We start from the raw sequence: 13,002 nt of genomic DNA, 5'->3' as shown, positions 1-13,002 counted from the left end.
GTTCCAGTTCAGCCCATTGCAATAGTTCCGCTAGTAGTGTGCACTCATGCAGTGTAATCAATGACATACATCCAAGTCAATGAGATGGAGTTAGTGAGGAAAGGGCATCAAAAATGAAGTGGAACTCAGCCCCAGATGGCCTAGGTCAGGGGTGTTCGTTCCTGTTCCTTTTTCAAGAGTTCAGATTCAACCCTGCTCCAACACACTTATTTGTAATTATCAAATGTTCCTGGAGATCTTAATTGACTGGTGGGTTTGCCAGATTGGAGCTGAGCTTTGCAGGAAGGTAGATCTCCAGGAACAGGCCTGGATGAATGCTGTGAAATGCTTGTAGCTTGTGTGAATGGAGTAAAACCCTTTGCCTTCCCTGCAAACAAGCCTCTGAGAATTTGTTCTGACTTAGCCCCTAGGAAGCCCTCACTAGGCCCACACAAGGCCCGCACTATTAATCTACAACAATACATCTGTTTCACTTTAAATGCTTTTCAGCTACTATAACTTAAGTCTTTGGGAAAAACAGTTATTATACAACAGGTTCTGAAAAGGTGTCTTTTGATTTGAGCCATTGCAGTTCAACTGAGTGATTAAAGAATGGCCAGTCAATGTTAGTATTCTTCTAGTTGCATTACAGGGCTGTCTACACAAAACCTGCATGAGCCTAAAGGATACAAAAGTTGCTCTGGGCCTGAACGGTCTGGCCCATCATGGGATTAATGTGGACAGTCCGCTAGTGTGGGCTGCTCACAGAGAGCCTGCGGTGAGCCCAAAGCTGTAGGCCTCACCTGGGCAAGCCCGCACTGGGCCTGTTTAGGTTTGGTGTGGGCTGGCCCTAGCCCACTGTGCCCGCAAAAAAGCCAGCATGACCCCGCAGGAGCATGTTTGCAGGGTTTAGAGCCATTTTATGCATCTTTAATTGCAATTTTATAATTTTAAATAGACTCCAGCATCCCAGCTCCCTGCTAAGACTGTGGTTCACAACCACATTTCTGAAGCCCCCCAACACTGCTCACATTATGAATGTCTCTGTTGTCTTACACCCGTCTCAGGTCTTTAAGGCTCTATTAATGAACTGATGACCTGAGTCAGGAGTGTTTGGGAGGAGACAGGAATGTGTTTGAGAACCACTGCATAAGCAAGCGGATGGATGGATGGATGGATGGATGGATCTGATGGTCAAAACTCAAAAGACTTAAGGTCTCTGCACACTGAGTCCGAAATTTTCGCACGTCAAGAGATAAATACGACCTCATGTTGTGTCAATCATGTTTGCACACTGCCTCCAAAACTTTCGTCAGTCAAAAAAATTCAGATCAGGTTCGATTTTTGCGTTTTCGCAACCGTAGCATGCATTTTGATAGGAAAGGATGGGGAATACGGAAAAACGAATGCAAAAATTTCGGACTCAGTGTGCAATGGCCTTTAGACTGAAATAAATAACTATGATATTCAAATTGGAATAGCTCAATATCGTCCACTAGCATCAAACCTCACTAGTTATAGCACATCATGTGACCAAACAGCATGACATTTGACGTTCATGTCACTATATTTGATGCAGTGTGTAGTGACATAGTCTGTAGTTGGAATATATCAGTATATGTGTATGGATTAATTTCATACTACCTTTATGTTCTTTTTGGAGCCTAATTTTTTTACTTGAAAATTTGGATGCTCAAACATTCCACAGAAGAAATAAATCATACAGGTTTGAAATGACAAGAGGGTGAGTAAATGATGACAGAAAGGTACCTGCTTGGACATAAGTCATGTTCATCATGAGGGGGAACATTTGAGGAAACAGAACCAGAAGGGGAAGAAGAAGACCAATGAGATGAAGGGAGCAGTGCCGGCTTCCAGAGGGGAATTGCATCTGGAAAAGAAAGAAAGAAAGAAGGAAGGAAGGAAAGAAAGAAAGAAAGAAAGAAAGAAAGAAAGAAAGAAGGAAAGAAAGAAAGAAAGAAAGAAAGAAAGAAAGAAAGAAAGAAAGAAAGAAAGAAAGAAAGAAAGCCAAAGTATGTGGGTAATCCCCACACAAGAGCAAAGTCACCCAGAACTCTGTTAGTAATCCAAACCATCATAACAGCTCCTGGCTCAAACATGATCCCTATGACTCAGCTCTCTAAACCACCACCTCAAACATGAAAAGACACAAATATCACTGCTCAAATATGCCCTTTTAAAGGCAATGTACAGCCACCACTGAACACAGAGACTAGAGCCAGGCCAAAGGCCTTCACGCTGAATATCTATGACCAGTTCTCCCACTTCAAACTATCTAGTCTCCAAATGTAAAGCTGATCTCAGAGCTGTGGAAATGACCAAAAAACCCATGAGGTTAGAGAATTAGAACAAAGAAGGGATAGATCACTCAAAAAAAAACAATTCGCTCTTTCTCATCACTTCAAACCTACATGACAGTGTGTAGTTCATCTCGAGTCTGAGTCTAAAAACATATTTTCATGTCTTGGTCTTGGCTTAATTTTCCCCAAAAGAAAAAAGCATGTCTTTCAGCCCATTTTCTGGTCAAACTCAAACTATAGAGGCCTCAACTACAAGGTTACAAGGTTATCATACATTTAAAGTATCATGAAATGTTTGTCATGAAACATGTCAAGACACATTGAAGCAGGATTGAAGTCAGTATTATTAAACTCGTCATTGGTTCTTGCCTGTCTCATGACTGCCTGTCATTAATGTCAAAAATGATCAGCGAATAACTTAAATTTGAACCAATACTTCACACAAAGCTGTCACATGACTTGGAATAAAGTGTATGAACCATATGGACCACTTTTTGATACGTTTATGGCGCTTCTTGGACCTTGACAGCTCCATCTCTTTCCACTGTGTGGAAAATAGGGAAATTCTGTCTAATCTCCATTTGTGTTTCACAGAAAGTCATTTGGGTTAGGACCGACCTCAGGATGAGTAAATGATGACAGAACTTTTATTTTTGGCCAAACTATTCCTATCATTTTCAGCTCTCTTTCTAGTTGGCTGCAGCTAGCAGGACGCTTCTCTCTACCCAGATGCTTCAGATGTTTTTTATCAGTGCTGCAGCAAGGCCAGTGTTTATATGTGACTGACAAGCCGTTTCCTGTGTCCGATGGTCTCCTTCAGCCCAGAGAGAGGAGAGGAGGGAACGAAAGACAGAGTGGAAGGAAAAAGTGAGGTTAAACTAGGTCAACCATAGGAGTAGCCGGCTCACTTTCTATTAGCACCTTGTGGCTTTCAAATCAGCTTGAATTATATATACTTAATACACCAATACAGGCTTTGACAAATGTGGTCTTCATTACTGACAAATATATAATATATGCAGCTGAAGGGCCCTCAGATGTGTTTGTTCCAGCAGGAAAAAAAAGAGGAGAAGGCAACTCATACCGCACTGCACCCATGTCAATTACAGACACATTATCTTACCCCCTCACAGGTACATTTTTTGACTTTACGGGGCATTCTTGCAGATTCGTGCCACTTTGAGGGTTGAAAGACAATTACATCACCCACTGTCATCCATCCAGCCACCTACACACAGTTGTCATCTCTGTGTGAACATGACTCCGTGGGTTTGAGGGGCCGCTCAATCCTCTATGTCTACTATGTCTGTATGTCTCCAGTTCAGGCCAACCACATCAAAACCGAAAGCCCAAATGACTGAACACCATATCTGATCATGATCATATCTGATCATGTCAGCCCACATACACCCAAACATACACATATTTCAGTTTCTCGGTCTGCTATTGAAATGACACAGTAGGAAAACTACCTTAAATGAGTAACTTTTTTAGACTTTTTAAAAAGTTTAAACTTTACAGCAGTGTTATTTTAGTATTATATACTATTACAGTATTTATTAGTATTTTTATTTAGCTTTTATAATATTTTATAATATTTTGTAGTACTTTTGATATTTTTTGTCATTTTTACTATACATATCAGATCTGTTGCATGTTTTACAGTAGCGTTAGTATTATTTATATACCATTGCAGAATTTTTTGCATTTGCTTTATTGTTTATATTTTAATTTTTCATTTCAATTTTAGTTAACATTTTAGTAATTTTATGTGCTTTTGTCATTTTTACTATTTTTATATATTTTTATTTTTATTTATTTCTGTATACCTTTAATGAATTTTTACTTAGGTTTTTAGTAATTTTAGCATTTCAGTTTCAATATTTTAAACTCATTTTAAACTATTTTAGTTACTTTTTTTTAAGTTTACATTTCTCAGCTAATGTTTACTTCTTATTATATGTTATCTTTATTTCAATTAATGAAAATGTATTTTTTTATTAGTTTAAGTTTTAGTTTTACAATTACCACACTGCTTTACCGTAATGTGTTTACAATAAGTCTATGAGGCAAGGCTTTAATGAGAGTCTAAAAGCTGAAATGTGCCGCTAGTATTTTTGTTAATTTTATTTATTTATTTATTAAATTTTTTTGTACATAAATGATGTATCAGTGGATAAAGTTGTCTAAATTGAAGTGGGACAACCTTTTTTTGCTGGATGAATGCAACTTGTTGTCAGCATTTTTTTCTGTTGGTGAAACTTGCCTCAAGTAAGCAGTCCTTTATGCAAACCTTATGTGAAGGTTTTACTGGTTAGTTCCTGCTGGTAGATAGATACCAGCCAAAAAAAAATGCAAGAATGGGAGTGTTAACTAAAAGCTTTCTCCAGGTATTATACACCTTGTGAGTTTACACCATATCCCTTCATTTATCCTTGCACATATCATCCAAATTCACAGAGTTTAAATGGCCATGACATGAGATGAAAGACTGAATATAAGAAACTTAATCACTCAAGTACGGATATCGTGGCCACAATTTAGCTAAAAACACAAGATTTAAAACACGAGAAGTGCTTTTTGCCTCCAAATTCAGAAGCATTGATCACAGAATTATTTGCATGACGTTTACATGGCAGTGCTATATTGTGAATATAGTCAAAGCTATATGGCATGGCACGCTGTAGGATTTTTGGAAAGGAAACTCTAAAAGAGGGAAAAAAGTTGGTGAATCAATAAATTATGAATCATTTACTGCCCTTGTGTGAATAATATGTAATCATGCAATCCATAAAAAGTAACTGTAATCTGATTCTGAGCATTTTACAGTGTAACAATGTAAGTACGAATAATACATTTTTGGAATGTTATTACATAATCCAGATTGCATTACTATCCAGCACTGACAAGAGAACAAATTAGTACAACAGAAACTAAAATGGGAGTACGAATTAGTACAATAAGGCCACGATTTAACTAAAATGCAGGAACAAATGAACAAATTGTGGGAAGTTGTGCCTCCGATATTGTAACCCACACCAAGCATATCATGTATTGGGCTCTGTACTTAAGGAGTACAGCATTTTTAGTGGTCACAGATGTTGTAGATCGAGAATGCCACAGATACTTTCGATAGAGCTTAAGTTGCATTCAGCTTGGAATATCTCTTTAAGCATGCCCTCCCCCTACAGCTAGCTTCCCCCACCAAAATCCCACAGCTTTGAGCCTCCAAGATCAGCAGAGGAAGTGCATCGTTACTCTAGCAAGACTGGTTGGCGTCAGCGCAGGTCACAAGGGCTTTGTGGATTCAGCTTCCTAGAGAAAGGGTGAGCTGCGGAGGAGGTCTACAAAACCTAAAACCTCAAAACTCTTGCCACATTGGAAGCACAGATTGTTGGCATTTCCCACATTTATTAAATTTCCCCTCGGGGAGGCATATCTATCTATTTGACAGATTGAGGTTCTGGAGCTAAGAGCTGGATCCACTGGTCTTAATGGTGCGGACTGGCCCATTTCTCTGGTGCTCCTCTAAGTCTTCTGCCTCCCTTTTGGTCTTTTTCCACCTGCAGTGTTTCAGACGCGAACATTTGTTGGCCATGTGTCAGCTAAACTGGGTTAGTGTTGTATTAGCGTTAGGCTAAGCAGAAAAAGTGTGCAGGTGTTCTGACCATCACTCAAAATATCTGACTGCGTCTAGACATGGACGCTATATATTTATTGCACAGTATCTATTCAGAGACCCTTGGATGTAAATTCATGCATTCAAGGAATAATTCACATTTCTTTTTTTCACATGTCTTTTAAAATTCTACTCGCTTGTGTTCATTTCAGAACATTTAAGAAGGGCATAATTCGCAACAAAATGGGTAAGAATCAACAATATTTGATGTCAAACCTGGTGTAATGCAGTCTGTTTGAATCTGCTCAAGCATGAATGATATGAAAGATTGGGTCGTATAAAATTACCAATGTACTTCTAAATATGTGTGCAAAATGCTTAGACTACTCTTTTTTTAGTTATTTAAATTAAATGTAAATGAGCAGTGAGAACGTTCTGCTAAACCTCTCATTTGTGACCCTGGAGCACAAAAGCAGTATGAAGTCGCTGGGGTATATTTGTAGCAATAGCCAAAAATACACTGTATGGGTCAAAATTATAGATTTTTCTTTTATGCCAAAAATCATAAAAGTTATACTAGTTTGGAATGACATGAGGTTATGTAAATAGATACAGAATATTAATTTATGGGAGAGTACATCCCACCTTCATAAAAAACACAAAATAGACACTTCTCTTAAACAAAGAGCATAAATTACTTTATTGGAAAAAACAGCAAGTGGAAATACACTAAAACACATCTTTTCTTAAAAAAGATTGCATAACATTTGGTTTGCGTTATACAGCCAACATATAAACATTATGTAGACAGGCAGCTTCATATATCATTGTGGCTTTGGAAAAAAATATGTTCGAAGACGACCAGATGAAACAGGCTTCATGGAAGACCTCTCTCGAACCTGCAAATTCCCTTCAGTTCACATGGAGTAATCTTTGTACACAAACAACATCCATTGAGCTGCTTTTAGTGTTGTTGACACCTTATTCAGTCTTTAAGAATATAACAACATTCAGGAGATGCCAAATGATTTAATACCTCCAAGCTCGTATTACAGAGACAAATTCCAGAGTCTAATTGAACTTCTTATTAAAACAGGTCTTTGGTGTGCTTTTCAGCCATGAGTCTAGAGATACAGCCAATGCATTTGTCGACAGCTGTCCCAATACATCCCTGCACGTCTGTGGAGATCTTGGTGAGAGATGACCTCTCACCACACACGCTTTACAGCAGCTGCCCCCTCACAGTCCCGGACCAGCCGGCACCGAGGTGCATCCTGGGAATCCACCGAGAGCCAGTCTGTGGGCCCCTTCCCACGACAAAAATCTGCAGTCTACATTTAAAAGGCCATTACTGTAGACACGGTGTGTGTGAATGTGTGTAAGACTAACACTGGAAGAAAAATAGCATCTCTCCTTTGGCTTGTGGAAGCAAAGATAAAGCACTTTGTGCTTCAAAAACAGCATCATATGAGTCCAAACATTCACTTATGGCTTAAACCCGTCCCAGCTCAACGCCCAAAGACGGGACGCAGCTGTCTTGTCCTCTAGGCAGACGGACAGCAGCCGGAGAGCGTGTGTTTGTGCAGGAGGGACATGCGGCTGAAGGTACGAGAGCACGTTCCACACTGGTACTTCTTCACTTCGGAGTGGGTCTGCAGGTGAGCGCGCAGGTTCGAGCGGTCCGCAAACGCTCGGTTACAGTGGGGGCATGAGAAGGGACGTTCACCTTAAAAAAAAAAAAGAGATCATTTAGTTTTTAGTATACACACACACACATATATATATATATATATAACCTCTACAGTTTAACTCTAAATGCAATTCAGGCAATATAGACAACAAGATTCTGCAAGAAAATATGAACCTTCAAAACTCATGCCACTCTTTTTATTTTGGAAGGGTTTAGCTAGGTATTTGCTTAAAGGAGTTTCTATAAAAGCCTTGTCTCTAGAAATAACTTTTTGGGAGATAGTCAATGTTTTACTTGGTTAGCCCCTGCTGATAGATGTACCAGCCAAGCAACTGCCATTGACAAGAATGGGAATGTTATTTCTACAGATATTATAGACCTTGTTAGCTTTAAAGGTAATTTCACCACATTCCTCACATTTATCCTTTTAGTATCGTGAAAAAGTTACTAAGTTCAGACTATGACATGACCAGCAACTGAAAGTGAACCATCCCTTTAAGGATTGACTTTGCATGCACCTCAAACAGCCTCAATGCATCGGCTCACTCACCGGTATGAGTACGGATGTGTCCTCGCAGTAACCAGGGTCTGGAGAAGGCCTTTCCACATGTGGTGCACACACAGGGGAGTGTGTGTGAGCGGATGTGCATCTTGAGCGCACCCAGACTGTTGTACTCTTTGGGACAGTGCTTGCAGTGGAAGGCCGCTCTGGTGCTTGTGCTGGCGGCTCCTGCAGCAGTGATGGCGGTCTGCGGGCTGGCGGTGCAGTGCGTGAGCTGATGGCGAGAAAGCGTGGCCAGGCTGCTGCAGGTCTTGCCGCAGTGGGTGCACTGGAAGCGGTCGGCGGGGTCTGGGCTGGGAGGGTCGGACGTACGGCAGTCGTCCTCCTCTCCGCTGCTGCTGGAGCTGGGCTGAGAGCTCAGGTCCAGAGGCCCAGGAGGAGAGGGGATGCTGGGTGACTCCGCTGTGAAGGTAAGGGGTAAGGCACTGGCGGTCCACACGAGCATGGAGGGATAGTTGGGCACCACAGAAGCACATTCTCTGGTGGAGAAGTCATCCAGAGGAAAGCATTGTGGGAAGACAGTATAGCGTTGGTCTGGGGGAGAGAAAAGATGCCCGTTTAGATGGTTGCTAGACTACATGATATCTTTCAGATTGTTTGAGGTAACGCTTTTCTGTTTTTATATCTTCTGGTTTATCAAAAACACACTTTATTTGTGACCCTGGAGCACAAAACCAGTCTGAAGTCGCTGGGGTATATTTGTAGCAATAGCCAACAATACATTGTATGGGTCAAAATTATCCATTTTTCTTTTATGCTAAAAATCATTAGGACATTAAGTAAAGATCATGTTCCATGAAGATATTTTGTAAATTTCCTACTGTAATATATTAAAACTGAATTTTTGATTAGCAATGTGCATTGCTAAGAACTTCATTTGAACAACTTTATTAGCAATTTTCTCAATATTTAGCTTTTTTTTGCACCCTCAGATATTTGTATATCGGCCAAATATTGTCCGATCCTAACAAACCATACATCAATGGAAAGATTATTTATTCAGCTCTCATATGATGTATAAATCTCAATTTCACAAAATTGACCCTTAAGACTGGTTTTGTGGTCCAGGGTCACGTTTGGTTAGGAACTACCAAATATCTGCTTCAGACTCCAAACAGGGAGCTTTTTGAGATATCTTAATCAAATTAAATTACTGTGAAATACTACAGCTGAAGCATTTTAGCAGTTAGTTAAACTACATACTGCAGTTTGTGTAGATGCCACAGTGAAAAAGTAAAAAATAAATCACTAGGCTAATCTATTTTAGAGTAATATGATAAAAACTAAATAACTAAAAGTAACATGTCTTGGAAATATGAAAATGCTTTTAAAAAAAAAAGTATGGAAAAAGTTATGTCAATATTTGTGGTTATGACAACTTTAGGCTCACTAAGTTTTGACTAATGATAAGCTGTTTAATTTGACATAGGTCTACTGATATTGTATACAGTAACAAACATAAAAGCATATCTCTTGGCACACTCACCAGTTTGACTCTCCAGTTCACTGTAGTTCGGCTTCTTGTTGGAGAAATATTTCTTGACAAGAAATGAACGTGGCATTTTGTAAAGATCCTCCCCAAACTCCAGCGAAGGTTCCAGATGAACTCTAGATTCAGAATCAAGGTCTGCTTCAGATGTCCTGAGCTTTCTGACAGTCGCACATGAACTACTGCCATTCAGCCCAGACGGGTCTCTTCATACGAGGCTGGGCGGGGCGAGGGGCGGGGCTTGAGCTCTGTCCACGCCCCCTGAAACACCCGCTGACTGACCCCGCCCCCCGCGGGAGACGCACCACAGCATCCAGCTTACATTCTCCTTACACACGATTTATATTTGGGCTATTAAACTAAAAAAAAATAAAAAAGTTAATATTCTAGATTGGATACGGAGATCTGACTGGATGAGCTGCTGTAAAATAGCTGATAAATATGTTAATGAATGCGTTAACTGTTTTGCAGAATAAAAGGTTAATTGTTTGATTATTATAAATGCATTTGTAAAACTGTTCCTTGGGCAGCTGAATTTTATTAGGCCTACTTAGTAAATTACTGTGGTTAGATTTCAGTTTAAAGACACAGAAATAAACTGAAATAGCCTAAATATATAAAACAAACAAAATATTTGGATGACATTTCAATTATTATTATTATTATTAAGTTGGCACAATGAAACCTGCCGTCAGCTAAACAATCATTAAACACAAAACAATGCATGAAACAGTAAAATAAAAGCATAACGCACAAATAGGCTACATAAAACACTATATATTTGATAAACGTAATTTAATGCCATTTATGAACAACAGTTACCCTTGTCCTTTGAGCACAGTTTAACCTTAACCTCTACACTGAAAAAAAGGTGTAGAAACAACTTTCCCCCAAATATTGCTAGTAAATGTCAGAAACAGTTACAAATAAACAGTAAGTAATAGCCTACTCTGAATTAAACTTTAAGTAGAAATAAAATAGTTGGCTATTTTCTTGTCAGACGCAGTCCAATCTTTGTTTTATTTACTAGCCTAAAATAATTTGCAGTGTACCTCTAGTATAGGCTTAAAACCAACTGCTTTTGAAAACGCATTTGTGTGACTAGACCATAAATACAGCCTTACACAATTTCAGCGTGTGACAACTAGCCCCGGTCACCCCTACAAAGGGTGGGATACACAGGCTTAAATTTGACACAAAGCACAATTGCAAGTCATTTAACAATGATTTGGAGCACAAGCTCCTATTTATCCTTCATCTCCGGGATCAGAGGACACAGACTGATTTCCAGCATGGACACTGCGGGGCATGAGAGGAGCTCAGCGGGTGTGTGACTAAAAATTAACCCACTTCTCTGAACAAAAGAGTCTGTCCTGAATCCTCCTCTGATGCTCGATCCTCTCATTCACCGCTCACATCACATATCACCGGGAAACGAGGTGTCCATCGGTCGCATTTCTCCTCGTGTCAGTGTCTGAGGGTTTTAAGAGCTGCACCTGTGCTCACAGACGCGGGTCAAACCTGCAGCTCTGCCCTAAAACACCTCACACATTCCCACAGCACTGCCATCCCTTCATAAACACCACAATAAACAACAGTGCGTGCAGAGGAGAGGAGCTGCTCTTCTCTTATGAACACAACAGATAGATGCCGAGTTGTATTGAAAATCCATCTCATTGGATCTGTTATGCTTTATGATAATGACAATAACAGTATCTAAGATTTTTAACATATGTATGTATTATATTTATAATATGTATCATAGACAGACAGACAGACAAACAGACAGATAGACAGACAGACAGACAGACAGGCAGACAGATGCAAAAAATAAATTGTATTTAACTGTAAAGTGCATGTATATTGTCTGCTTAATTATAATATAATTAACAATAATTATAAATATAATATAATATAATATAACATTTTACTACGCTGTCATTTATTATTTTTATTTTTATTTTTTTATATATATATACATCTAACCTGTCAGGCTAGGCTTCCTCAACCCAACATCAAAGTTTGTCTTGATGAGCATTTTTTTTTTTTTTTTTTTATCTAGCTAGTACTGCTGTTCGTAGTATTCTGTCATTTGATTATGTTATTTGCTCTTTCATTGCAGAACACTAATGCATAAATCTTATGAATGCGAAACACTGTCTGTTTTCTGACTGCATACAAGCATTAACTCTTTATTTTTGTCCAAAACATCTCACACATACAAAAGCTTTTAGTGTTGAACTGGCGTTCAGATAATTTGCTGCGTTTTATGCCTGTCAGTACACATTAGAAAACAGCCACAGGTTGTGTTTTCTGAGCAGAGTGGCGTGATCTTTTGACCTGGACACAGGGAGCACATAAAGCACAGAAATGTCCCGAGCTGAGAACAGATGTTTTCCTTGTGTTGCTCCGGGGAGACAGACACTCACTCAGCACAGTCATGAAAAGAGCATTTACACTCAGCAGCGCTCCAGCTTCATTCAGCACTCGCCCTATATGAGTCATATGATTTCATCAATATCTGACGCGTGATCAGAGTTCACTGAAAACTCGTCTGTGTGTGTGTGCGTGTGTGTGTGTGTGAAACATATGATTGCTGCTATGCATTATGAGACATTTAGTAGAGAAATATGTCTTGCATAGATGTGATTCATGTAAAATAAACAAGGTAAATGCTGAATTATTTGTAAATAGACAACCATTTATATAAATTATATAAATTATTTTAGCAATAAAAGGCTTTAAATGTGGAAGCTGTAAAATAAAAAAAAGAATAACATATTTCTTATTTTGCCCAGTTATTGCACAGAACACAAATACAAACACAGAACACATCATTTGAAAACTATAAATATGAATACTATTTTAATATTTGACTATTTATAATATTTTACTGTGAGTAACTGTCACAGAACGGCCAGGCTCTCCCGTCAGCCAATTACCACGATCCACTTCACCTGAGTTCTGATCACGCGCACCTGCACCCCATCACCATCATCACCCAGAACCACATAAAAGCACTCACCTCCATTCACCCAGTGTCCGATCTTGTTCTTGCAACGTGGACTCTCCCCCGACAGACTCCAGCCGTTGAGTATTACCTCTGCATTCCTTACCTGTTGAAACTTACCTCCTGTTCTCCTGCTCGTTGTCTTCCCCGTCTCCAGACCGTCCTGTGTGTCCTTCGATATCCCCGCTCTCCTGTGTTCCACATCACCGCCTCGTCCAGCACCTGAAGTCACGAAAGACACTTTAGAAGCACGAATCATCACCTGCAAGATATCTAAAGTTCACGACTCACCTCACCGTTCACAGTTCCCACTCATCCTGTAAAATAAACAT

The 13,002-nt window shown here is 39.4% G+C and overlaps 1 protein-coding gene across 1 annotated transcript; it reads right to left on the bottom strand.

Moving 5' to 3' along the window:
• Positions 1-6,597: 6,597 nt before the first annotated feature.
• On the bottom strand, positions 6,598-9,859 carry snai1b (snail family zinc finger 1b). The gene is made up of 3 exons (XM_079400003.1): positions 9,658-9,859; positions 8,160-8,705; positions 6,598-7,645 (listed from the first exon to the last, which is right to left on the bottom strand). The coding sequence occupies exons 1-3, from the start codon at positions 9,731-9,733 to the stop codon at positions 7,464-7,466; spliced, it is 804 nt and encodes a 267-aa protein (XP_079256129.1). The 5' UTR covers positions 9,734-9,859; the 3' UTR covers positions 6,598-7,463.
• Positions 9,860-13,002: the final 3,143 nt, after the last annotated feature.

This window comes from Barbus barbus (genome assembly GCF_936440315.1).
Source record: "Barbus barbus genome assembly, chromosome: 40".
NCBI classification, from domain to species: Eukaryota; Metazoa; Chordata; class Actinopteri; order Cypriniformes; family Cyprinidae; genus Barbus; species Barbus barbus.
Note: the sequence above shows the minus strand (reverse complement) of the source record. Positions and strands in the feature narration are given on the sequence as shown.